Source organism: Pyxicephalus adspersus, chromosome 7, assembly GCF_032062135.1.
Source record: "Pyxicephalus adspersus chromosome 7, UCB_Pads_2.0, whole genome shotgun sequence".
Classification (NCBI taxonomy): domain Eukaryota; kingdom Metazoa; phylum Chordata; class Amphibia; order Anura; family Pyxicephalidae; genus Pyxicephalus; species Pyxicephalus adspersus.
Window position 1 is genome coordinate 56,253,161 of NC_092864.1, and position 26,897 is coordinate 56,280,057.

Consider the following 26,897-nt stretch of genomic DNA (forward strand, 5'->3'; position numbering starts at 1 on the left):
TCACTTTTTTATCCTTGCTATGTAGGGCTCCATTTATCAAACATGTGAGGGAATGTTTGGGGGAATGTCAGATTGCCATGAATTCTGCGATCAACAGGTGTGAGCTGCAGCGTGCACATGGCCCTGGCATGGTGCTGGGGGTCCCCCGGTGTAGCCCCAGGCATGGCGGAGCAGGGAGGAGAGTGACACGGTGAGTGGGCTGCAGATCCCGGGGGCTCGGTGTCCTGGATCCACCCCTGGCTGCTGAGATCACTGGAGACGGATCAAGTGCACTGTCCTGTAATCGATTGCCGAGCGCCTGGAGCCGCGAGCCTGTATCTATTGGCCGAGTGTCTGGGGAAGGCTGGCTGGCTGCTCGCCGGCTGCTCCATCCGTTTCTCTGGGTTTGACCAGCTGTCCCGGGCTAACCTCTGCGCTGAAGATGGAGGAAGTAGAAGCTGGATTACCCTGAGCCCCGGCACTCCTGTCATACTTCTCCGCACACACAGCATGGACGGGGGGCCCCGCACACACTGCTGAGGTAACGGCAGGATGGGGGGAGGGCGGAAAACTTGGTATTGTTATGTCGGTGTCACTGCGACTTGTTGCTGTCTAGGACGGGGTGGGGGGGGTGTCGGTAGGTTGTCACTGTACCTACTGTACCGGGACATGTGGAAGGGCACCGACCGTGTCTAGTCCCTGGCTGCCGGGGATGGCGGTGTGACAGTCTGATCGGAATAATGGTGTCAGGATGCCATTCATTAATTGGAATGGTGTGACAGTGGCCATGGTGACACCTGAGACACGGCGGTCACATTGTCGTGGTAGAAGGGATCATGTCGCTGAGTATATCGTGATATGTTATCAGGGAACAGGAAACTATGGCTGTGAGGATTTCGTGATATCTACAATCATATGGTCATATCACTTAGACTTGGAGAAAATGTGACACATTGGCAGCAGATATCTTTAGTGACTGGGAGGATATCGTGATATATCATGACTAACCTGGCACTATGTCATATCACTTAAACTGGATGAAAGTGTGACATAGTAGAAATAAAACATCTAAAATTACTGACTACAGGGATGCTTGTATTATTGCTATTTATTGTGGAAAAAAGTGACACATAGACAGTAGAAATCTATAATGTCTCTGAGGATATCATGATATGCTCTGCCTATAGTGACACTATTATGACATGTCACTTATACTTAGATAAGTGTGACATCATAACAATTGAAATCTATAATGTCATAATATAAATAATGAGATGTCACTTAGACTTGCCTGATAGTGCAATGTACTAGAAGTAGAATTCTTTAATGATATCATGATATATCCACACTACATTGTCACTTATATTGTTGTCACTGTAGATAAAAGAGTGACACACTGGCAGCAAAAATCCATAATGGCTTCAATGATATGTCCTGACTATTGTGACATTTTTATAATATCACATCAGTTGAATTGGATGAAAGAGTGAGATACTAGAAATATAAATATAAATGATCTCTGTACTGGTGTATATAGTATATATCCGGATTATAGCAACACTGTGTTGTCACTGTGACTTATTGATGCTAGAGACCTATAATGTCTCTGATGATATCCTGATAAATCTTGACTATAGTGACAATATTATAGAAGAAAAGTGTGACATACTAGAAACAGAAACCTATAATGTCTCTGACTTTATGGTGATATATCCTGGCTATAGTGACACTATCATGTCCCGGTGACATGGATGAGTTGTGACATATTAGCCGTGGAGATCTATAATGTCTCTGATAATATTATTCTGATATACATTCTGAACATAGTGTCACTGTCACTTTATCATGGATGAAAAGGTGACCTGCTAAAGGTTGAAATCTGTATTTACTTTGATGATGTTGTGATATATCCTGACAAGAATGACATTAGAATAACGTCATGCCACTGTGACATGGATAAATGTGATCTATTATCAGTAGAAATCTGCTGTATTTACATCCTGATTATACTGGGATTTGTGTCCTATTGTCACCATTCTCATCCAATGTGAGTTGGATTCTAGCAGTAGTGATCTATACTGTCTCTGCACTGTGATTTATTCCGACTGTACCATTGTCATGACACTTGAACCGGATGGACTGGAGATTTGTTCGGCCAAGCATCACTATACACACACCTGTATCTAAAATAAAGTGACATCTAATATATTTCTTGTGATCTAGGTGACATTTTCTGCATCACTATACTGATCTTGGAGTTACTTGACATGTCATGATAGGAAGTCTCATTATCACAATATGAACTCCATGGATTCTTTTACCTATGACCTTATTCAATCTGAAACAGTATAATGACTTTTCTACAACGGTGGTGTCACCTAGTAATGAGATTGGGTTATTGTGACAGGTCAGCACTTGCTGTTGTATTTTTGTGACATATCATGACATCTATGACAATGTCACTGGCATTTTATGACAATGGTTCCACTGACTTTATCATCACCAGCAACATCCTGATTTTGCTTTAACATGTGTTGTGACAAGACTCCTATTACCAATTTCACAGTGTAGCATATAATTATGTTACCCGGTTTAAAGTGATTCACCCTGCTAATGTGAATGATGAAAAAGGAGTGAATGAAGTTTTAAAGTGTATACGGCATTATGGAATGGTAATTGCTGCAGTGTTTGTGACCGGGCACCAGGGGTGAGTGTGGTTATTAGAAGGGTGACAGGGAATATTGGTGCGATGATGAGATATGGCAGATCAGGAGGGGTGAGATGTATTCTATGATGGGTAGGTGAATATGGCGATGGCAGGATTTAGGAATGGCCTTTATACAATATAGGATCCTTGCTCATAATTGCAGAAACTCAGAGCAACCAATCACAATTCACCTAAAGTCAGAGCACTGCAGGCAGGGTTGTGATTGGCTGCAGTGGGTTCATAAATGGAATAAAAGCGATTTATTGAGAGCAATACAGCACGGGAGACAATGTTGTATTGGTGGTGGTGATATGGCCCCCTGGTTACAATGTTGTTATGTCATAATAATGAATCCATCCAATTTAAACTTTTCTCATTCCGGCTGTGTTGGAAATATTAGATACAAGCGACATCAGCGATTGCTATGGGCGACACAGTTACCAGTGGTTGTGATGGACAGTCCCATCTCTCTATTCCTGGTTTGGATGTGTTGTGCTTGTTGTGATATAATTAGATAATGACATTGATGACATACGTTCACTCGGCACGGTGATTTTGTTTTTATGGGATAATGGAAAATAATTACTGCTTATTAAATGCCGGCCCTTTGTGAAGGAATTGACAACATGATATGGGGAATGCTGGGACACGGATGCCGGTGGTACTGAAAGGATGATGAATCATACAAAGCTAAGTGAGAGGATGGGGATGATGATGGGGGTTTTCAGTTCATTTTCTGGTGTGGTTGCAGTATGACACTGCTAGTATTGTCATGTTTGGTGTGCAGGGTAGGACAGTGGGGGGTGAGCTGGCACTGATCTATAGCACCAACTTGTAACCAAGTCTGAGATGTGCAGAACTCCTAAATCTGCTTCTTACCCAATAGAAATCATCAGTGAGGGACTATTCCAGGACTCCCATGGTGCCCACAAATTTACACATCCTTCTCGGTGCAGCTTATTTGATTTTGCTTCTTGATTATACATTTTTACCCTCCTGTGATCTGATATTATAATTTCTTTTTATTATCCTTTTTTTATTTTCTGACAGTTGTGTGAAAATTGCAAGTTAATATAGCTCTCCCCTTGCTTTAGAAGTCTCTGCTCTGTGGTATTGGTCTAATTTTGACAAAGCAACAGGAATTTAATGCCCTCTGTGGCAGGTAATAAATGCCCCCCTCCCCCCCGAGGGCCAAATAATAATCTAGATTTTGGGACCCTCTTCCTACTGACGAAGGCCATTCCCATTCCAGTGTCACTGATAACATTACATTACATCACATTTAATGTCAGTAAATGCTTTACCCACCCACTGCTGCCTGATTACAGCAGAGCATAGGAAGATGAATGGAGACTGCCCAGAATATGCCCACTGTCTGATGATCAGTGGACCATTCTTCCAGAAACAATGACCTAAAGCAACCTGTCTAAAATATGTTTTTTATGTTACGTAATATGAAATATCTTATTATTTTGGTGCAGCCAACAGGTGGAGCTGCTGACTTATTCTCATGTTTTTTTGCCTCCTTCACCCTTTTTCTTACAAAAACCCTGTCGATGGAGATCAGTAGCTCAAGAGGAATCTTACACAGGCAGGCTAAAACTGCTGTGTTGTGTCTTTAGAAGACATAGTGCTCTGGGAAGCCATTGTTGTGTATCAAATACTCTGTGTCTATGTATGTGTGTATAATCCAAATAAAAGCCAAACACTGTCGACTATAATTAAGTGTAGTACCCCATGGCAACAAAGTAGAATCCATCATATTTTAGTTAAATTGGTTGCTATGGGTGACTAAAAAGCCCTCTTAAGGCAGAAAGTATGATGGATATTGAATATAATGACAGCTTTGTGTAGCAGTTGTGTGATATTATTTGAACCATGGTGTATTGGGAATGCTGTGACAATGAAGTCTGAGTAGACACTGTGAATAGGATGAGTTCAGAACTGGTTGTTGCTGTTTGCAGCATATAATTACAGAAGCTGTAAAATGTAAATGACCTTTCTATTGAATTGTGATGCTTGCATGGAGCAGTCGTCGTGTGCTGTCTGCCTTTTTACCCGGCAAGCCGGTTGTGGTGCCCTCCTATGACAGGTGCATGGTGTTGACCTGACCCTCATCCCACCCAGCTGGTCCTGATCATGGAGCTGCACTTTCCCTGTTTCCCTCCCTGTTTTTCTGCTTCTTTACCCTACCTCCTCCCCTTTCCTCCCCTTTTTCTTCCCTGGTTTCTCAGCTGCTTCAGAAATAACCGGTGGATCCAGTTTTGTTTCTTGTTAATCTCATTGCTGGAGCGATGACCTCCCTCTCCCTTCTCTTTCCTGAAAGTACGTGACATTCCTAACTTTCTTCACTAGTCCACCCCAACAGCTGAACACCGTGCTGCACTCATCTGCACCGCTCCTGCACTCCTCTCTTCCCTGACCAGCACAGAAGTATCCTGCTTCACTCCAATCAGGACTGCCCCCCTCTCATCAGCACCTATCCCGGACTGCCCCCCTCTCATCAGCACTCATCCCGGACTGCCCCCCTCTCATCAGCACTCATCCCGGACTGCCCTGTTCATCCTCCTCTTCACCTGCTAGCTGAAATCAATGGAACAGACCCATACGTGAGGTAGCTACAATGCCAGCTTGCATTATACACTCAGGCACACATTTTCTTATCATGCTTTAGAAACTGTCATCTGATTTTTGCATTACTTGTATCTCTTCCAAAAATGTGCCCGTATTTCCTAAATATCTACATCGTACTGTGAGGGTCAGTGTACAACAGCCCTTCTTTTCAATGTGTCTTTATGTTTAATGTTCAATCCCAATATGTGTTATGGCTTTATAGCAGGTGATGATGCTGGTTGGGACATGATCTGGTGGTCAGCCTTGTAGTATATGTATCAGAATGGGCGACTGATTGGAGGGGTGCGTTGTGACTTTTATATGTATAGGGTGCTCCTGAGAAATTTAGGGAGCACATTGTAGTATGCAGTATATGTGAATTGAGGGGGCATTGTAATATCTCATATATACGTGGTAACATGTTGTATATACCCCTGTGCACAATTCTTGGAAAATGGAGGGTTGGGACATTAACTTTTGTACCCCTTAGGAGATTTTTGCATTACACCATGAAGTTATATAAGCCAATGGTGATTGGAGGGGTAAATTGTACATCGTATTAGTATTGGGTACTTGTGAAACATTTGGGGAGCACATTGTAATATTCAGTATATGCGATATTATGGGCTCGTTTGATTTGAGGGGGACATTGTAATATGTCATGTATATACAGCTTGGGGTATTTCTGACGGGTGAGGGTACATAGTAACAAGTTGTAAATAAATATCTATAGGAGGGGTATACTATCATAAAGTTATATACCCTCTAGGAGGCTGAAGCTTTGTATTATAAGATGCAGATATATATTCCTAAGGATATTGGAGAGGTGCATTGTAATATGCGGTTATGTACAAAAGAAGATTTGAGGGGTGAATGGTAACATAATATATGCACAAGGTACTTCTGATGAATTTGGGGAGCTCATTGTGATATGCAGTATATGTGATTCTAATGGTTTTTGTAATTGATTTGAGGGGGACATTTTATTAATAGTAGTAGTAAGTAACATGTTGTATATAAACTCCTTAAGCACAATTCAGACAGTTATGATGAGTACATTGTGCAATGTATTTGTGCCTCTAAGAAGACAGATTGGAGGGGTTCATTGTAACCCTAAGCATACTTCTAGTTATTTGAAAGGAGTAATTTGTAACATATAGTTATGTACCCTTAATTTGAGGGGTGCACCTTAACGTGCAGTTATTTATTCCAAAGAATATTGGTGGGGTGCATTGTAATATAGTTCTGTATCATTAGAGAGATTGTTGGGGTGCATTGTAACATATATTTCTGTATCATTAGGGCTTTTGTTGGGGTGCATTGTAATGTATATTTCTGTATCATTAGAGGGATTGATGGGGTGCATTGTAACATATATTTCTGTATCATTAGGGCTTTTGTTGGGGTCCATTGTAATGTATATTTCTGTATCATTAGAGAGATTGGTGGGGTGCATTGTAATGTATATTTCTGTATTATTAGGGCTTTTGTTGGGGTGCATTGTAACAAGTAGCTATGTAACCCTAAGGAGACTTATGACAGGTCAGAAGGTTACGTTGTATTGTAAAGTATACACATAGTATATATTACCTTTAAGGATACTGTTTTGAGGGATACATGATAACTTGTAGTATATGGACCATAAGCATACTTTTGACAGATTTAAGGAGTACATTTGCTTATTTAGTTCTAACACAGCAGCAGAAATGTAAAACAAATCAGCCGTCGAATACAATGCATTAGATATTGTTATTCTAATAAACTTATAGAAGGTTATTAGTAAAATACTTACACATTCCAACGTATTCTAACGTTGGCTCGTAATGAAAAAACAACTGAAAATGAAACACATTTACTAGCTGCATTATCAAATCACGTCTTACAACTACAATGTTTGAACTTCAAAGAAACTTTCTTTGAGCATTTTTGTTTTTTGTACACATAGAATACATGTATCACATTTACAATTGATTATTGTGTATGGGTCAGTTGTGGTGTAGAGCTGTGTTATCTGTATGATCTTTTTCTTTGAGGACAGTCTGATTAGACCATGAAACCTGTTCATTATGGTGCCGTGTCTTTTCCATATCACAAGTGGACTGTTTAAATGATCTACGGGTCCTGATGTTATCAGTGCTTGTTCACAGGTGTCCATCCGACCAACAGGTCAGGGGCTCCCGCACCTAAAACCTGCCGTCCACGTACCCTATACTCAAAAGTTTTCAAACATTTTTTTCCTACATGGATGGTCTGTAACATGTTGAAACAAACCTGTTATCTGTCACTTGGGAAAGCAATTTGATCTGTCTGACAAGGAAAAAGAGAAGACGAGCGAGAGGAAGAAATATACCTATTTAATATATGCAGCTTTTAGAATTATCATTTTTTTTTTTTTTTTTTTACTTTTTTGGGAAGTGATTTGGAGACAAGACTTGAAGCAGCCTACTTTCCAGTAAGTAATGTAGAAATTCCAGGAGCAGGAGCTAAATATACTTGGTGGATCAATACAGAAATGGCTGGTTGTGAATAATTTAACTGGCAGTGCTGGAACAGTTTGGAAGCTAAAAGCGAACGGGGAAGAGGTGACAAGAAAATTCCTCCTTCTGGCCTATGATGTAGATCAGGGCTGTAGATCTTGACAAGTTTCTTTTCATCTTATTTATACTTTGCTACCTACAGTGGAATGACAGATAATTCCACTGGCTTTTCTGACATTCTTTCCTACACGACTGTCTTCCTATAGCAGTGCACAATGTTTCTGTATCAGAGTCATCCTATCACAGGCTGAATGTATTGAATATTCTGTCATTAGACTAGCACCCTGGTACTTTATTGATTGATAAAATATATACCAATACAGATCGGGTATGATGTGCGGGAACCGATTACAACCTATCATGGTATAGCTTACATCAAGTATTATGTGATTTCTGATTGCTTGCTATATTATATTCCTAATAAATCCTTTTGTTAGGAAATCCATTTCATAAATTGCATTCTATGTACCGGAGAAAAGTGCGTTCGGCTTTCAAACTTTTTTTCTGTGTTTATTCTTGTACACTTGACTTAAGATGCCCTGTGCAAACGTTGCCAGCAAGGAGTTAAGATAACCCCATAAAGATTCTGTTTAATGCAATGTTCAAGAGACCAGAACCAACCCAGGAAGCAATCACAAACTGACCGCATAGTCATTCGGTCTATAGGCTGTGTCCAGTAAGTTTTTGCTGCGCGGTGCAATGCATGTATTATTTAATCTCACACACCAGTTCCATGTCCATCAAATAATATGTATACTTTATTGTAGTAGTAGAGGAAACTGACTCACATGCAGCACTGTAGGTTAAACAAGAGTAAGGGAAACAATATAGCACATTCTACTTTGTGATCAGTGGAAGGTAAGACACTCGTTTCTTTCTTTCCTCAATAATAATTTGCTCCGCAAGAATTTTTATTTTTTTTTATTTTTAGCAATATAGTACATAAGCTTGCTAAATTTTTTAACTTCTCCTATATAAAATCATATTGTTATCTGCAGGAGCCAAAACTGTCTTATTTTCCTCTGTACTATTATACGGTTTATGAACTTGTCAACCAACTTGGTGCTAAATTTTACAAATTCAGTTTGTTTTGTGGTAGTATGTTTGGTATCCATTTCTTGATGAATGTCTATGCCAGTTGGTACACAACAGGTTAACTATATGATGTCAGGTTCCCTTTGATAATGGTGCAACGTATAGCACAAAACGTCCTGTCGGTTTCAGAGGGGTAAATCACTTAACACAGGAAAACCTTAGCTAGTGACAAGCACTCGACTGACAGTGGGGACATAGGTACTGCTGTGTTCTTGTAGAGTGTCTGTAGCCTCTTCAATTTTTATTGTGCTTTTATTTTCGTCAATTTATACTTTTTTTCTTCCTTAAATTTTATTTTAGGCAGCCCAAATAGAAATGTGACTTCAAGCTGGTGTCCTCATTCTACAGAAAAAAATTCTGTATTTATTTGTTAAAATTTTACTTTTAAGAAAATATATTTTAAAGATATATATACTACTTACCAAAATACTTCATCATTTTGTTGTTATTTAAAAAAAAAAAGATTGCAATGCAGTTCACAGAAACAAACAAAAAGAATGTTTGGGAGGGAGATTGTCAGTTTTCAAAACACTTAAAACAGACACCTACCTCTGGATTTTTACATCATAAAAAAACGAAGGCATGGATCTCAGCAGGTGGCCCAGATATATGTACAGTACAGCCAAGGCAACAGAAAAATGTAAATACTTTGCTACAAATTACACATTTTATTGCCTGTGGAAGGTTTTCAGTTTTTTTGAAGATGTCCTATTTTTATATTTCAGCACTGCTCTTTGACTATGGAAACAGAGAGACCCGATGGATATGTAACTAGTAAGTTGCTATTTTATTTTAAAAGTTTTTGCCCTGTTTTTCTTGTGTCAGTACATCATTTTGCCTGTGGAAAAATAATAATTGCTTTTTTTTTTTTTTTTAAATAAGTATATAGAACATTGGAGTAATATAGGATGGGGTGGTTACAGTAGTAGTTGGGGATGTTTATAATCATTTCTTGGGATTGTTTTCTGTGTACGTATAAGCATGACCGTGCCTTGGAAAACCCAACATGACTTTGTTGAAGGTGGCAGTGGTAAAACTGGCTATATCATTCTCCAAAGCAGCCATCCCTATAAAGGTATTTTTATCTGTTTTAAAACCCTCATTATTACAATATATAGCTTCAAAAGATCTAAGCTTGCTAAACCAGCATTCTTGGGTGATTCCTTATTCTGTTGACCAGGTTCTTGTAGGCTTTTGGTGCAAATTGAATGCAACAGGTGCATTTGTTTCCTGGCTCCTTGTAAGATATCCTGCCGCATAGCTCACGCCACTTTTTTTTCGGTTACCGAGCTCCTGGTTGACGCCTAAGTGACATATTGTTTGTTTTGACATACCAGGGAGAGTTTCAAATATGTTGCTGGAGGAGAGGGTGCAGACTAAGTGAAATGTGCAGGTTGTATGAAAGTTGAGAATGATTTACAATTGTTTTTTATTCTCTCATAACTCTATACAAACCTTGTTCAGAAGCAGTGCCATGACACTTTAAACTCTGACCTTCTTAAGTTTACTTTTAATCTCCATGTATGCAAATATTTTTTTTACAAAACTTTTAGTAAATGACCACATACCAAATTTATAAAAATATTGCAATAAGCTGTAGAGAAGATCTGGATCTAACCTAGGTTAGCCAATAAAGGGTATCACTTAAAACGTGTAACTTTATCAACACTTAAAAATTATAACCTTATTGACATTTACCAATTCTACTAGTAAAAATGGTGCTAATTCTTCATATATTTATTAGAAACGTTTAACTTTGTTTTAGACTGGTGCTTCTATAATCTATTATAGCTTGTTCCCAAGTAGAGCTATAGGTGCAAAAGTGCGGCGATTAATCAAGAGCATTTGTGTTAACAGTCCAACTAAAATCAGGAGAACAAATAATGAAAACAATAAGCAAAGAGTACGAATGTGTAGTTTGTGCAGACAGTTTATTTTGATAACATCAGGCTGTTTCTGTACAAGTCAGCATAATCGCAGTGGTATACCACCAAACTATTCCTATTGCCATTTAAAAACCTCTGTATAGAGCACTGATATTACTAAGGCTTTATACATGCCAGGGCACTTCAAAATCCTTTGTGAAAATGTGAGTTTTGATTTTTTCTATTGGTCTGAGGGACAGTTGTATAGGAATATGTCCATCGGAACATGCAGGTTAATATGCATTGCGATGATTCACATGCCATGATTTTTTAAGGAATTGGCATGGATGGCAAATAGCAGGTCAGCACACCCCCTTGCTGTGAGAATCCCCCCTTCCCATACGCATTGAGAACAGGTGTGTGTGAAAACAATTTCCGATGACCTGCATGCACTCTACCACAATTATTAGGCCGTTCTATTCTATACATACTTTACCATACATCTTGTAAACTGCAGTGGACAGTTCATGAAACATATATATTTTTTTTTTTGCCTTATAGGATTTCTTCTGTGTTTATAGCCTGTTTCTGGTATCAACTTACCAGCAACAAGAACACTAACAGACCACTTACCTTTTGCTATAGAGTTGGTCCCATGCTACCTGAATTCGAGCTGTCATTCTCTTTCTGCACCCACAGCAGCCAGTGAGATTTTGCAGCATTGTGGGCCAGAAATTGAGCAAATCCTTTTGGACAAGTTAAGGTCATCCTTTTGTGTCGCCAGCAGCAGAATCTCATGTATGTCATGGTCCTTATTGCCTTACTTTATATGAATATTTATTCCAAAAAATATTCCTCCGTTGTCAATACCAGGCATCACTTAGTTCATATGTTAGGCTTCCCTGGCACCCCGTGGCACGTAAAGTTTGGTAAAAATTTATTTGCAGTCAGCCTTTTTTTTTTACCTGGTTTGATCCTTCGTGGTCGAGGATGTTTATTCCATTCCCCTATTATTCAGAATAATATTTTACCATGCAGAACTGAAAAAATGTTTCTTCTTTTTTCTGTTTCTGTGTTAAAAGAATAGGGTGTTATCTAAATGCAAATGATTGGAAGAATCAATAATATTTGGTATACCTCGGGCCATCCATATTTGAATAGTGACCTAATATGCAGCTGAAAGTGAAGAAGGAGCTATTGTGCACAGTAAATGCCTTAAATGTTTTACTTCTAGTGATGCTGCATGTTGATTTCATCCATCATGACTTTTCGAATATGTTGGCAATTTCTAGTTAACATCAACCACTTTCAACCAGGTTGTAATTAATAGAACAAAACAACATAACTGCTTAGGTAGCCTGCTGTGGTTTAGGGGATTGAGCCTACATTAGATATTTAGGCCGAGGTCTGGTTTCATTTATCATTTGTTGTGTCCATCGATGCCCGTTAAGTATGTGACAAATGTGTAACCGTGTGTGCTCACAGACTACTAGATATCATGTTACGTTAGATATCAGTGCGTTAGAAAAGTGCAAGGCAGTGCTTGGCATGTGGTACTCCAGTGGCATTTTCATGGCATATATGACAGATAAAGAAATACGCCTGCTTGTCAAGTTATAATCTGCACACTACCTTTTGTCATACACTAAATCTTATACATTCTAATTGAAAAAAGTTTCATTTGTATTTTGCATTGATACATATTTAAAGCTGGCTGTGGCAGTAGGGAGGTGATATATATGTTTGACCTGTTATAGGCGTCTCTGCTTGTCTACAAATCCCTAAACAATAATGGGACCTCAGATGACAATTGTTCATGCTTCTCATCTGGTGGGAGGTTGTTGGAAGTTGGCTGTAGACTTCATTAAACCAGTGTTTTTGGGGGGAATGGTGATAATTATTCAGGGTTTTTCAAAACTTCCAGTAGCTACCAGCCCAAAGATGCCCTTAATGATACTGTCTGCAGGTCCTTTAAATGCCTGCTCAGTGACAGTGCCATAGACCTGCACATATGTATTGGCTAAACATGAATGTTTTAGTCGCTCATTAGAGAAACCAGGTGTCTTGCCTTGTTAAAACAATATTGGCTGCCCCGAAAATAAAAAAACATGAATTAGAACATTCCTCCCCAAAATCAACCAGCCACAGGTTGTATGCGGAGGCCACATATTACCTATAGGCATACAACTATTTCTTTACTTTCGTCAATTACATTGGGTGTAAGTCTCATGTTTCAATGTCTTTAAGGGGTTGGGCTGTTAATGTCCATACTTTGGGAATACGTGAAATAAGTTGACGGATCTGAGGATAGGTGGTGACAGTACTTGCACGTGGTCAATGCTATGTACAGGGGGTGATTGTATCGCTATCACTGATACAGGTTTGGTGCAAGTAATTCATTTTTTATTGGAATACAATATGACTGCTTAGTCAGACTGTTGCAAGTGATTTATATATAACACAGCAAATCTGACATAGTAACCCTTGCCTAACTTTACAGAAGAAACCTTCTTGATTGCTGTAGTTTTTGGTGCTTTACTTTAGTTTTTCTAAATGTAGTGTCATAGGTCATATGATGTGCTAGTAGGAGGAGAAGTGCTTTTATAGCCCAAACTTAGAAATTCTATACATATAAGGTGGTAATAATGTGCCGGTGATTGAATGATATACAAAAAATGTGATTCCATTTTTTTCTCCGGCTAAACCGCAGACTTTGCAGAGGACTTGTGTTTTATCTTCATTTCGGGTTCTCCTCGAATTGTCCTAATAGCTCTTAAGCGGTCAGTTCTATGTAATATTTCAGTTGGTGCTTGCTAGTAAAATCCCATTTCATGGCCTTCAGCTTTGCCTGTCTGACCAGTCTGAGAGTTCTTGTTTTTTATGTTGTAACAGAAAGAGGTGTCAGTCTGAGCCAGGGACTCTGCAAGAGGGATCTTGTCACTGAGTGCTATAAAGAAACAACTGATGAGTCAGAATTAAAGTATATCTAAAAACGTAACCTTTTATTCCTTTTCATTAGAGAACAGAATGATCAGAACTTTTTTTCATACTTATTTCATGTAGAGCTGCAGATAAAGTTGAAGCCACTGGGATCCGCCATACAACCAGCATTGTCAGTTGGAGAGGTCAGCAGTGGCATATTCTCCATGTAAAGATTTCTCTGAACTTTTATTATTTCTACTCTTCTGTCCAGAAAACTGATCACTGGCAAAAGTCAACTTGAGAAAAATTTGTATCAAGATATTAGAGGTTTTCGATACTTTATTACTGAAAGATTACCAGAAGAGTAAATGCTGCCTAGTTGTGTTGTTTCTTTGTATCATTACCTTTTTCTTGTTTCTTTAAAAGTTCTTTCCGATAATAATTCTAAGAAGTCATAAAAATCCCTAAGCAATGGAATGCCCTTCTAGCTGGGAATTGCATCCACAGGAAAGAACATGTTAAGACTCTGGGAGAAAACATTCTGTGAGGAGGAGAGGGATCCTGTTGCAGATACAATATTCCTCAGGAGTTGGAAGGCATCGCAGAGTATTCTCTGTGCTAAGACTGCTGAGGTCCTTTTCTCATCATTTAATAAAGTAAAAACTGCTGGCTACTACACTACTTTACAGGTAGAAACCTACAAAGTCTTTAAATAAATAATTAAAAAAACTTTCCACATATGCATGGAAATCCAGATGTTAAACCTGAGAATGTTGAGTATTGCGGTGTGTTGGAAACTATTGTTCCCCACTATGCCACGTCACTGGAAATTGTATATATTTATCCATGACTGTTACAGTTATTTTCAATTATCCAAATAAATAATGTATTTGTTTGTTACTAGCATGAGTAGTCTTTTAGGATTGATGCCCCAGTGGGGCCACTGGGTGGATAGCTCGAGAGTGTCCACTCCTAAAGGCAAAAAGCTTGTGGAAGGGTTAGGTGTTAGCGTAGTCATTTGGCATCTCATAACATCACTATGCTCGGGAGATTAGCAGTTCGTGTTTAGTTAAAATGCAGAAATGCTGAGTTTACTTATTGTATCTAAAGCATATTTTTAGTTTTGGCATGGTGGGAACATTAAAACGCCTCATAGGGTTTCTAACCCTTTTCTGCTATATGCGTTGCTAGAGGGAAATATTGGAGACTGTAGACATTCTAGGGAAAATGATGGTCAAAATTCTGATGTGGCTGGAGACTGCAAAACATACCGAAGATAATTAAAGATTGGAAACTTATTACATGAGGCTAGTAGCAGTTACTACTATAACTCCTTTATAAAATACCTACAGATTTCTGTATTGGAGGGTCACACAACAGGAACCAGAGGGCCACATGTTGGGTGGCAGCATCGGATGTTTTGCAAAATTTAGTCAACCTAATGTCACTTTATTAGTTGTTTGTGTAATATATATAAATTGTATGTAATATATATAAGTTGTGCTGTGCTTTGTGAATGTCACGACAGGTTGATGGTGGAGCCAAAAATACCAGGACCAGTCTCAATCAAAAACACTGTTTTAGTGCAGCAGGGATCCGAAAGTAAAACTCCCACAGTACCTATAGGAAACTCTGTAATAAATTGATATTTGTCAAAAATTAGCTGTACCTGGAGTCGGGCTTTAAAACCAATGACTGGTCATGGAAGTGAGGGTTTGCTGCTGCTGCACAATGCTTTTTGGTACATTTATTCATTTGGGGGTCCATCATAAAAATCTAAAAAATTTTGGAACATCCCACTTGCCTCATAAAACCACTCAAAGTGCAGCTCTGCTTTCTTCCCTTTGCATTCCTTGTGCATTATAGATACTTTCCCTAAAGGCAGATGAATTCTGACAGGCTTGTCTTTTTTTTTATCAGGTGATAATGAGCTTGTGCCCGAGAGGGACCACTCCAACATGGCCATAGACCTGACCTCCTGCACACCTAATGGACAACATTCCTCCCCAAATCACATGGCAAGCAGTAAGTCGTATTAGATTGATGAAAAAAATATTATGAATGTAAGACTTTCTATTACCTCTTGTTATTTGTTAATTTTAACAAGCTATTTTATTTCTTAATTTCTAAATGTTTTATTGCACAGATCTGCTGAATGTAATATGCAGGTGTTGCTGTATGTACATAAATGGATAAACCTGTATTCAAATAGCAAGTCATAAATAAGTATCATATAGGTTTTTTTTAATACCACTGCTACCTATTAGCTGGCATTATAGGGTATTTTAAGGGCTCTGTTAACAAGATATCCTTTCATTTACTGTCACAGCGACAATACTTACTTGTTCATAAGCTCACTATCGATTAGAAAAATGTAGTCCTAGTCATTTTCACATTGACCGTTGCATACCAATACCGCTGTGGCCGTCAAAGCTGAAAAAAATAAAGAAAGGTTTAATACAGTCTTCAACAGCCTTTAGCGTCTTGCTAATGCTGGTAATACAAACCAGCTTGGAAGTTCACATTCAACCCTGCTGAACGGTGTATGTGGAATTTGTAATATTTTTGTGCTTGAATGTGGAAAAGCTTTCCTAACAAATATTCAAGCTCACTCTTGGTGCATTAACTAATTTTTACAGTGATTATCTACAGCTTTAGTAACGATTCTGCTTGCAGTTATCGATCATTATTGAACTGTGATTTTCCTAAAATAGCAAAGTGTGGTTTACAATTACATATATCCATTCAGCTTTTAAAATGATGTTCCAGTAGGTATATGTCACATTTGCTATCAATTGCATCCGCTATTAGACACCAACCTGACACTAGCTCTTTGAAGAAGAGCTGGTGTCTGTCTGAAGGAAATTTCTTGCAGAAATTGTGTTGTTTGTTATTATTTTTTTATAACATTATTTAGGAGAAAGAAAGTAGGCATACAATCAAGAAAGAGCACATATAAAGCCAGAAGAGATAAAATACAAAGAAAACCTCAGGCATTATCAAGAAAACAGCAGTTCAAAATTGACAAATCAAACATGCTGAAAGCATGAGAAACATTTGCTAACACAGCTAAAGTTCCACGTCAACTGATAAAGGCCCCCCATCTCCCCAAGGCCAACTACAGACTTATAATGTATAGGAGGGGTAGAAAGGGAGGTCAGATTCACTCATTTAATTTACCACTTGAAACCTCAGAGATGTGCATCAGGACTAACCAAACAAAGGTTTTTAGGTACACAAGAGAACATAATAATAGGGCCCCAGGGAGGTGAAAAACCACAAAAAATATAGAACACATAGGGCCATGTTTTTTCATTCTTCCAGTACGCATAGTCTATGTACTGTACCACTCATTGCCACTTGATGTCAAATTTGCAGTTTTTTTTTAGCTGCAATTCTTTAAGAACCAGCACTGTAGTACGAGTGACTGGGAGCTGTGCAGGATTGTTTGATCCCAATGAAGGTCTGAACAAACTCTGGACAGGTCTACATAACCAAATATACATTTCTGTACAGACTATCACATACCTTTTACCCTTCTTTCTGGTAGCTATTTTACCATTTTTTTTAGGGCTGTAAAGAAAGGGTATGCAGGAGTTGGGTAAGGAAAAAGAAGAAATAAAGAAAAAGAGGGGGTAAAGAAAGAAGGTAATATGGGATATCTGGGATAGGTTTATTTCTTTAGTGGTTAAATTTAATGGATTTATGTGTGTGTTTTTTTTTTTTATTTTTTTTTTTTAACCTAACATAAGATAAGCTTCCCCCCCCCCCCCCCCATCCGAGTAAGGTGAATGAAAGGAAGCAGGATCAAAGGAGGAGGGGTAAATACAGGGGTAGAAATGAGGGAAACCCTTAACATCACATCTGCAGACACAGATTAGACCCTGCACCGGCCATTTGTTATAATTTTTTTTTTTTTTTGCCAGCTGAAACTTTTGTCACAGTTCTGAAACTTTGTCATTTTCAATACCCACAAAGCATAGATTATCAGATTACAAACTCCCAATCATCCTGGAACTGATAAGTCTCATGGGTTGGATCACTCACCTGATGCTTATAGCTCCTGGGAACCTCAGTGGCTAGATTGTCCCACCAGATTTTCTAAAACCAGCCAGTTGGAAATCGTCTTGCGTCTTTTTAATGAAAACATTCCACACGAGAGATTCTTAGTGGATCAATCACACTGTTTGCTTACACTACAGTGCTTCTGTGCATCTGCATTGTAAAAAAAAGTTGCAGGTTCTAGTTTGTGTGTTGAGGCACTGACAGCCCGTTCATAACCAGTAGGTTGTTTAATGTAACAGATTTCAACTAGCAAATACGTTTCCAGTAACTTTAATATAGCTAGCCTTACACATGGTATAAACACCTTCTTAGAATATGGATTATTACTAAGGGGGAACAATTAGCTTTGTGTGTTACAACCTAAAACAAGTGTTATAAGGTAGTGAATATTTGTTCCTCATCATACCGTGTTTTAAATGTGTGTATGTAATGACTACTACAATACATACTACTTGTGAAGCTTGCACCATAGGGAGCCATCTGTGCAGCAATCATACACAACATTTTAATTTATTCTAGATGTATGATTGAGCTAATAAAGGTGCCTTTATGGTCCTGAGCTGAAACCCCAAACTTAGCCTTTCTGTTGCCTTTTAACCCAAAAACAGTCAGCCAGGGTAATCCAAAAATTGCACATAGATATAATGATTGCTGCCCGATTTGTGCTGGATCTGGCACCAATCCTGTCCTGTCTGTAGGTATCCCATGATAGAATAACGATAGAATACTATATTACTATACTACACTAATAATCTACTCTATATAATCATACAGTTAACAAATAATAAAGTTTTAAAGAAGAGAAGCCATGGTGTACTTTTCCTAATCGTCTCAATATAAATACTGTGTAATGATTTTTTTTTTTTTGATATATTGGCCTTCTATTTCAAATATTACTTATCTCCTATTCTATATTTTTACCCTACATTCTTTGTAGCGATTTTAGCATATGTGCTGGCATTACATGAAATAATCATGAATTCAGATTTAGTGTTAAATGTAATTTAAATATTCATCGCTCCATTAGGTTTTGGTCAAGTAATTATTTCCATGTGCCTTAAATACTTAAATTGAAAGTGTGCTGGATAATTATTTTTACTGCGGCAGAACCATTCTATTGATGGCTCCACTTTGCTGGAAGCATTAAGTTTTACAGTTTTACACTGTTTCAATTTCTGAAATTCTAATGAGGCCTCCAGAGCTTCTGCAGCAAGACAAATGTTCCAGGGCTGTCCGATAAAATGCACCACAGTCTCAAGTAACGGTCTAGCTGTGGTCAGCACTACTTTAATCAAATTCATATAAGATAGAGAAGGCTTCAGTAATGTGCACTGACTAAACCAGTACATTGTTGGTTTCGGGCCAGTGGCATGGGAGCCACATATGGCTCCCAGCTATGTTTAGTTCTTTGCAGCTCAGTGCTTGCCGGTCTGAAAGCCTAGGAGAGGCTGCTGAAAAGAAGTTATTAGAATATTTTCAATTTTTTTATTAAAGTGCACCTACAGCTAAATATTAAAGTGTATGTATAGTATATCCTTTTCTTTATTTTTATTTTTTTTTTCCGTTTGATAAAGTAGGGAAGAGTTAAAGCCCATATTTTTCCCCATACCTTCTTTTCAAACAATTGTAAAATGTTGGTTTTCTTCTGCAATAATAATAGTCACCAGGATGAATAGTGATATGGAAACACAACACAAATCTGAAAGCAAACTTGTAAGTAAATAACCCTAACTCTACTGTGAAGTAGCGACCCCTTTGAGTAGTTACTGAAAAGAGCACACACATTTTTTACATGTATGTTTTTATACATACTTTAAGCATTTCAAAAAAATCTACCATTGTTCAAAGCACCTATATAAATCTATGGAAATGCAAAACCTTCTTGATGCAGGTCATATATAAGTCAGGAGGAGGTCAACAGCAGGTCACTTCTTAATGATCTCTTAAGTGTCCCAATCTGATGTAAGAACTGGGAGAAAGGAGGATATGCATGGTTTATTGTCTCATAACAATCATTTCAGTTTACCAGCTGTGGTGTGCAGTAATCAGAAAATCTAGTTTACCATATTTATGTGGACAGACTTTAGCCCTATTCACATCTTCCTTTGTTAGCTGCAGTGCATTGGCTTGTTCTAAATCTGCAACACAGATGCCAGAAACAGGATTTTTTTATTGCACCCAGAAACACAAGGATGTAAATGAGGTCTGATAAATGCCTGGGATGATTTGCTGCCAGCACTGGAAAACCCTGTGCTTTGCTGCATTTTACTGTATAAGACCATGTACATCCAGGAAAGCTGTATATAACCCAGAACTAAAATCTCAAAAGATCTGACCTTACCTGTATTTCAGCAAAACGTACAATTATATGGCTGCCTCCAGGGAACTCAACACCTCGTCTTCTGAAACGGTGGCATGAGTTTCTCCTGGGAGCCAAGCGTTAGATAGCACAGCCAGGTGATTCCAGCACAGATGCTGCGGCTCAGTCTCCCCGGCATGCTGGTCGCTTTCTACATCTGTCAGATGAATACTTTATCCTTTAACAGACAGTTTTATTGAGGGATTTGTAATTTACAAGTGTAAACTTCTGCTTGTTAGAAAGGAATGTTGGTGGGATCACTGTACACTAATGAATGTACATTAAAGTCAAAGCAAAGGATTTGAGGAGGGTCTGGTATGTCACTACCGATCATTTATTAATGATTAAAGAACTCCACTAAGCACACGTTCTATCTAAACTGGCTGCATCAAATGATTTAGAAAAATGATAACCCTTCTTGCGAAAAAGCATGTATTTTTTATGAGAACCGCATGTCGCCAACAATCAGGCATGTTTAACAGAATTCATATATTAGGACCTTTGTGTGGCCACACTGTCATCTCTGTCACTGTCAAAAAATGAACCCCACCAGTAGATATATCTCTTTTTAAGTTATATGTAAACTATGTGTAGGTACAAAAATATAATGTGTACAGTACATATTGTACATTTAAAAAGCTTTTCCATTATCTCCATTCACTCCTACATAAGTGCGTTACCATAGGGTTTGCAACCTGTGCACATACATGTAAATGAGACCTTAGAGTAACCGATGCCAGTTTTAAACTTTAAAGCATCTGTGCATTAGAAAAGATTGCTTACCACAGGAGCAGATAGTATATGCTGCATTATCCATGGGATCCATTTTATTGTCGTCTGCAACAGATTATCCTAGGCTTCTGACATCCTAATGTATATCCTATATATTGTCTGAGCTCCTATATATCATAGAGGTCATATCCCATATGATCTCCTTAATAGCATGATTTTATTCTGAAGCTCAAAACTTCAGTTCTGGGGTAATATGATTCCCAAAACTTTTAGCTGTACCAAAAAGCTGTACAAATTCTCATTTATACATTACAAAAATTGTTCTATATCTTAAGAAACATTTAATATCATCTTTATCAGCTTTAATCTGCCTTCTTAGATCTAGTTATTCCACCACAGACCATGGAAAAAGGAGACCCATGCTATCAATCACAAGTCTCACAGCAAAGACACCTCTGTCTTATATGTAACCATCATTTGTCATTGGTGCCTCTAATCTATCAGGCCATCAACAGTATTCATAGGGATTGGAACCTAATTGTACCTAAGCATGGTAAGCTAAGCTAAGCAAATGCTTTTCAGTTTGTTTTACTATAGTGAAAATTTTCTGTTTTTAACGTATTTTTAACATCTTCATTTATAAAGTGCTCAACCAAAGGTCACCTTGGTCATTAGAAGAAGGGAGACTCCAGTTAGAATTTTGCCGGTTATTTTAGAGGAAGTTCGTATTACTTTTGCCCAGCCTGCTTTCTCTGTGTCTGTTTGTGGTTTCCAAGTTCCATTCTCTTTCTTGTAGACCTTATTCTCATAAAAATCCATGTACAATAGCAGTAGACAGGATCCAGTTTTTCTTTATAAATGGCCCTGCCTAGCAGGATTTTCTCAGTGTCAACTTATGACAAAAGGGAGTTGAAAAACAAGTCGTTAAATGGAACTACAGCAATGATGTTGTAGCGCTGCATATTTTTATATACATAAGACAAAGACAAATACTACGTAAAAGGAGATATTCTGAATACAAACTAAGGTAAAGGTTTCCTCTAAATATTTCAGAAACTATTATAGTCCATTCTTAAAGGGGCTTTCCAGGAAAACCTTTGTCCACTTCATTACAAATTAATGGATTGTAAAGTCTTTTAATATATTATTTTTATGTTAGAAAAATATCAACTTGTAAAAAAAATAGTCTTGCCGATATTTCTTACTTTTTTAAACAACCTTGTTTCAGTGTATAGTTTGCTATGAAAATTGTACATGCAGGGCGCCTGGGGCTCTGCTTTCTGTTTTGCACTTTCACACAACAGTTGTGCTTTACTGCTGCTTTTATATTGCAAGCCAAGAAAAGGCAGACTCATTAAAAGCAATACACTACCTGTGTTGATGATATCTAATCCCTACCCCTGTTAAGCAGCGAGACGGAGTAATTGTAGCAGCTAATGTACTTCTATGTAAAATAACGTAAAAAATTAGAAAATGCTGCCATTATAAATCTAAATGTGTGTTCAGTTTAAAAACACATCTTCTTTAACTTTCATAAGAACTCTGAAGGTTATTAACCCTTTTATGAAATCAGCCATCTTTGTTCATCTATCCATGGACTGATAGCCTTCCATGTATGCTGTGTATACCAGCCTGTGTGCAGCACCCACTAGTGGATAGTCCTGTCATTGGATTATATTTGTTATATTATATATACAGTAGATATAATTCCAATAAATTCTTTTGGTATTCAGTAGGGGTTACAGCTCCATATTTTGGCCAATTGAAAGAATTTTAAGCAGGGGTGGCAAAGTGGCAATCTGTGTCAAAACTTCCCTCCTTCTTGCAGGAGTGTCAAAGTGTCATTTGCAAAGTTCAATGTGTCATTCATGCTTCAGGCTGACACCCACTCATTTTATATATGGTTATTTAAGAATGTGTGCTCTACAATATGCTGAATAATATGGGTATTGCACACTGCTGAGTGATCTATATCACCGTGGAGTGCCATGAAATAGAAATGCTTTTCCTAGAGTGGAACTGTGGGCAAATATGTGTCACCAGTTATTATATAATTTATATATGGCTTAATGTATTTGCATAAAAAGCCAAAATATATACCTGGATTTTCTGTAATGACACACTCCTATACTAGGGGGCCACTAGGAAGCATTAGAGGCTCTGTTGCTTTACCCAGGCCTATCACCAAACTGTATGGGCTTTCAGTTTCTTGTCTTCTTTAGCCTAATATGGCTTTTAGTAAAATAAAATTTTACTAAAAAACTCGCAAATTGTAGTAAAATATTATCAAAAAATCTTTTACATATTTAAGCTTCAGTATTTATTCAGAATATCCACATATATTATTAGGAATCGGGCTACGTGAAGAGAATAAAAGTGGTTTTGTGCTCGCCTCATACATTAGCAGTTGCAGCCATCATTCCACCACATTTTTAGTTGCCGGTGTGCTATCAAAGCTGTTTTCACTTGAACTGCCTAATCTTCTTCAGTTCATTTAAAGGTTCTTCACCCTCAGAAGAGGTCTAAGATGATAGATATCCTGTGTGTGGTCACTTCTGGTATTCAGTGCAGTTACTATTGATGTCCTTAGCCTGTTTAGTATAGATAATGAGACTGATAGGAATTAAAAAAATAATCCAATGGTGCAATGGGAATCCATTAATGAACGGTCATTTTAAGCCTCTTTTGCACCACAGGCCCATCCAGAACCATTTTTGGTGGGGACAGCATTTAGTTACCACTCGATCTTGTCATTTCTTTAAAATCTCAGTTGCTAATAATGCTTGGCAGTATAGTAAATGTACAGATTGAAGATTTATTAAGTCCAACACAGAATTTATTGTGGTCAAAATAGCATTAGCTATTCGCATGCTTAGGTGTTTTGAATGTCTACACATAAAATCTTATAGAGTGTTGAAATTGAGATGAATGGTCAGGTGACAGGGTCTCTTATAAATACTCAGCAATGCAACATCTTTGTCATAGCTAAAGCCTAACTTTCTTTAGACATATATTGCCTGCTGCATTGTCTATGACCTAATTTGCCTGTAAAATATTACAGATCATAAATTTATATCCGTATTGCTAAAATAGGTTTTCTTAAAGCATCATTTTCCCCCGTTGGAGCACATTGTACGAGGATTTTTTAGCCTTCCTCTGGATCAACTATATCTAAGGGTTTTTATCTGGGATATGTTTATTTCCCTAGCGGTTGAACTTGTTGGACCTATGTCTTTTTCTACCTATGTAACTATATAAATGAATCCTAACATTGAGTTTATCCTGTTTGCTGCTGATATTTGTACAGTTTAACATATTTTCCTAAATTAGTTCAATAATTGTTATCCCCAGGACACTGGCAGGATTACTAGCTGATTAAGAAAAAAAAATATAAATAAAAGAGAACTAATGTAACTCACACAACCAAGAACCAAGAACTCAAAAGCTAGCTAATGTAGCCCAGACAACCACCACAACCAAAAACTCAAAAGCTGCAATAAATTATATTAAAGTTTAAAATTGAACAGGCCATTAATCAGGTATTTAATTTGTGCATGACATAGTGTATGGAAGCAAAGTGGTGGCCAGAATACATTTTTTTTTGGCCAGACGCACTTGCCCCAACTCATTTCTTTTCCTACCATCTGGGTATTCAGCTGGTGAGAGGGTCTATCATGTGAAACCAAGCGTAGGAAGAGCTGTAGATGGCGGACTACATTTACCAGGATCCCCACATTACAGCGGTACCCATGTGTCTACAGGAGGCTGCAGGGCTTGTAGTCCCAGAAAGTAGGTGGTGGGTATGTGTAGGACTGTTGTATGGATGGGCGCAGAGCTAAGCACAATGGAGTTTTGAATTAGAAACTTTCAGTTCCAAAGGTAATGTCAATAATTCACTCTAATCAACATGATTGCTTTGTGAACTTTCCCTATTCCAATTTGAGTTGAGCTGGGCTTTTAAAAATACATTTTATTTTATTTTGGTTCAAGATTGGATCGATGGATTTTGCTTAGAAAACGCATTTATAGAACAGACTTGTTGCACAGAAATCAAATGCAGTTTTCCGTATGCAATCTTATGTTTGTATTAAATCACCTGTAATCCAGTTTAAATTGTTCTAATCATATTGTATTGGATGCCTTTGATCTGTTATAAGACTGTAGCTTTAGTTAACCATTGAAGTACATTGAAGAGTATTACTTTCCTGTAAACGGGATTTGTAAGCCAGCAAATATCTGCTCAGAGATGGCCAATTAAAATGGCAACATTTGAAAGATGTAAAAGAAGTGTCTTTGGGACAAGATTTGGACGGGGGAAGGAAACCAACGAGAGCTGGCTTTGATTTATCAACTAAATAATCCAAATTCCATGGTTTTAGGGATTTTTGATTTTCTTTTTTCTCTAACCCCTTCCAGCAGTGCAGTCATTAGGGCTGCAGTTTACAGTTCTCTATGCAATTATAAATACTTCTTTTAAAGCCATCTGTGTGTCTGGCTGTATCCATCTGTCTTTTCCTATAATTGCCTTTGCTAAAAACTACAGGTATAATTGAATCGTTGCTGCTAGCTCTGTCATTTTCATAAGAAGGATTTAAAGAACCCTGACCACTGTAACAAAGTAAATGTCTGCATCAGAACTAAACTACAAGAAGCAAAGGAAGCAATTCACTATTTTTATATTTTTGTATCATGTTTTATATTTATATATTTGTATCATGTTAATACATATCCTGTCCAAAACCATTCAGTGTTACTTTACTTCATTCTCCAAAGTCTTATAAGGTTTCTGTCTGGGAGCGAGTTAATATGATGCCAGGCTATGCTAGCCCTACACTGTACAGAGCCTAGAGGTAATTGAAGGAGCAGCCCTATCAGATGTCTGGCTTTGACTCTTTTTGACCTTAATGGTAGTTTCTTGGTTCTTTAATTGACATTGGGTGGGGTAGTAGTGGAGGGGGGGGGAAGGCCAAAGGGAGAAAACGTATCCTCAGAGGAGAAGAAAGCTGACTAGCTTGCCGGGAGTCTGAGAAACAGAATTTTTTCAATACCTTTAAGTAGTTGTGTGTATTGATGGACAGCTCAGGCAAGATCAGCGTCCGATAAAGTCTTTCATCTTGGCGGCTAAGAAGCAGCAAGGCATCTCATGACTGCTTCGTGCTGCAGTTTTTACTGCTTCTTTCTAGGTTTTGTGATCCATAAAGTGAATGTTCTGTGACTTCTGTCCCAAACAGTTTTTGAGCTCCATGCCCTCCTGATAACTGATTTTCACCAAGGTTATCACCAAGCCAACTGCTCTACAGAAATATTTTTTTTATGACCACTTTCATAACTGAGGTCATAAATATAGTTCATTTAGAATTGGATAACAAATCTAAAGTAGCACAATAGAAAACTGTTTTTTAAAGTTGGTCTTTGAATTCTTGCACCAAGGCCATGCTTATACATTCTCAATGCACCATAAGTGCTTTTTTGAACCTGTCAGGCCTCTCCTGCCTTTGTATTGGCCTCTATTTCAGGCTCCATAGTCATAGTTAGGTCGGAGTTTTTCAATAGATATCAGTATAGCTTTCGAAAATTCCACTGCCTTTTGTCCATATTTTCTGTGTTTGGGAATCTTTTATGTTGATATCAAGAACCTTTTATGCCTTTGGCACTAGTGGCTTGTCTTGATAAAAATCTAAAAAGCTGAAACGTAAAGTCATCTTTTTATAGTTTATTCTTTTTAGAGATAAGTTAAAGCTACTTTTAAAAACTGCCCTCATCTGCTGATACTTACCTTTACTGCAATCCTGTGTTCCTCTGTCCAAGTCTGTGTAAATGCCCAGTGCTTTAGGTTTTGCACATTAGATTCTGCTTGCAGTGCTCATGTCAATCCTAAGGCCGGGTCATGTCAGGCATGTCCTTACCTATGTGTAAACTTGACCACCCTCCCAAAGATTGCTAAGGGTTAGGACCCAGCACACTGACAGAAGAGAAGAGCAGCAGGGAAAGTACCAGGAGGGTGAATAAGAGGGATGTGAGCT

At 38.0% G+C, this 26,897-nt stretch overlaps 1 protein-coding gene across 1 annotated transcript in view; it reads left to right on the top strand.

Moving 5' to 3' along the window:
• Positions 1 to 400: 400 nt before the first annotated feature.
• The window catches only part of IKZF2 (IKAROS family zinc finger 2), a 66,041-nt gene continuing 39,544 nt past the window's right edge, over positions 401 to 26,897 (top strand). Inside the window, 3 exon segments of the mRNA XM_072418547.1 lie at positions 401 to 520; positions 9,657 to 9,705; positions 15,639 to 15,743. Of these exon segments, the coding sequence (XP_072274648.1) occupies positions 9,672 to 9,705; positions 15,639 to 15,743 (139 nt within the window). The 5' untranslated portion in view covers positions 401 to 520; positions 9,657 to 9,671.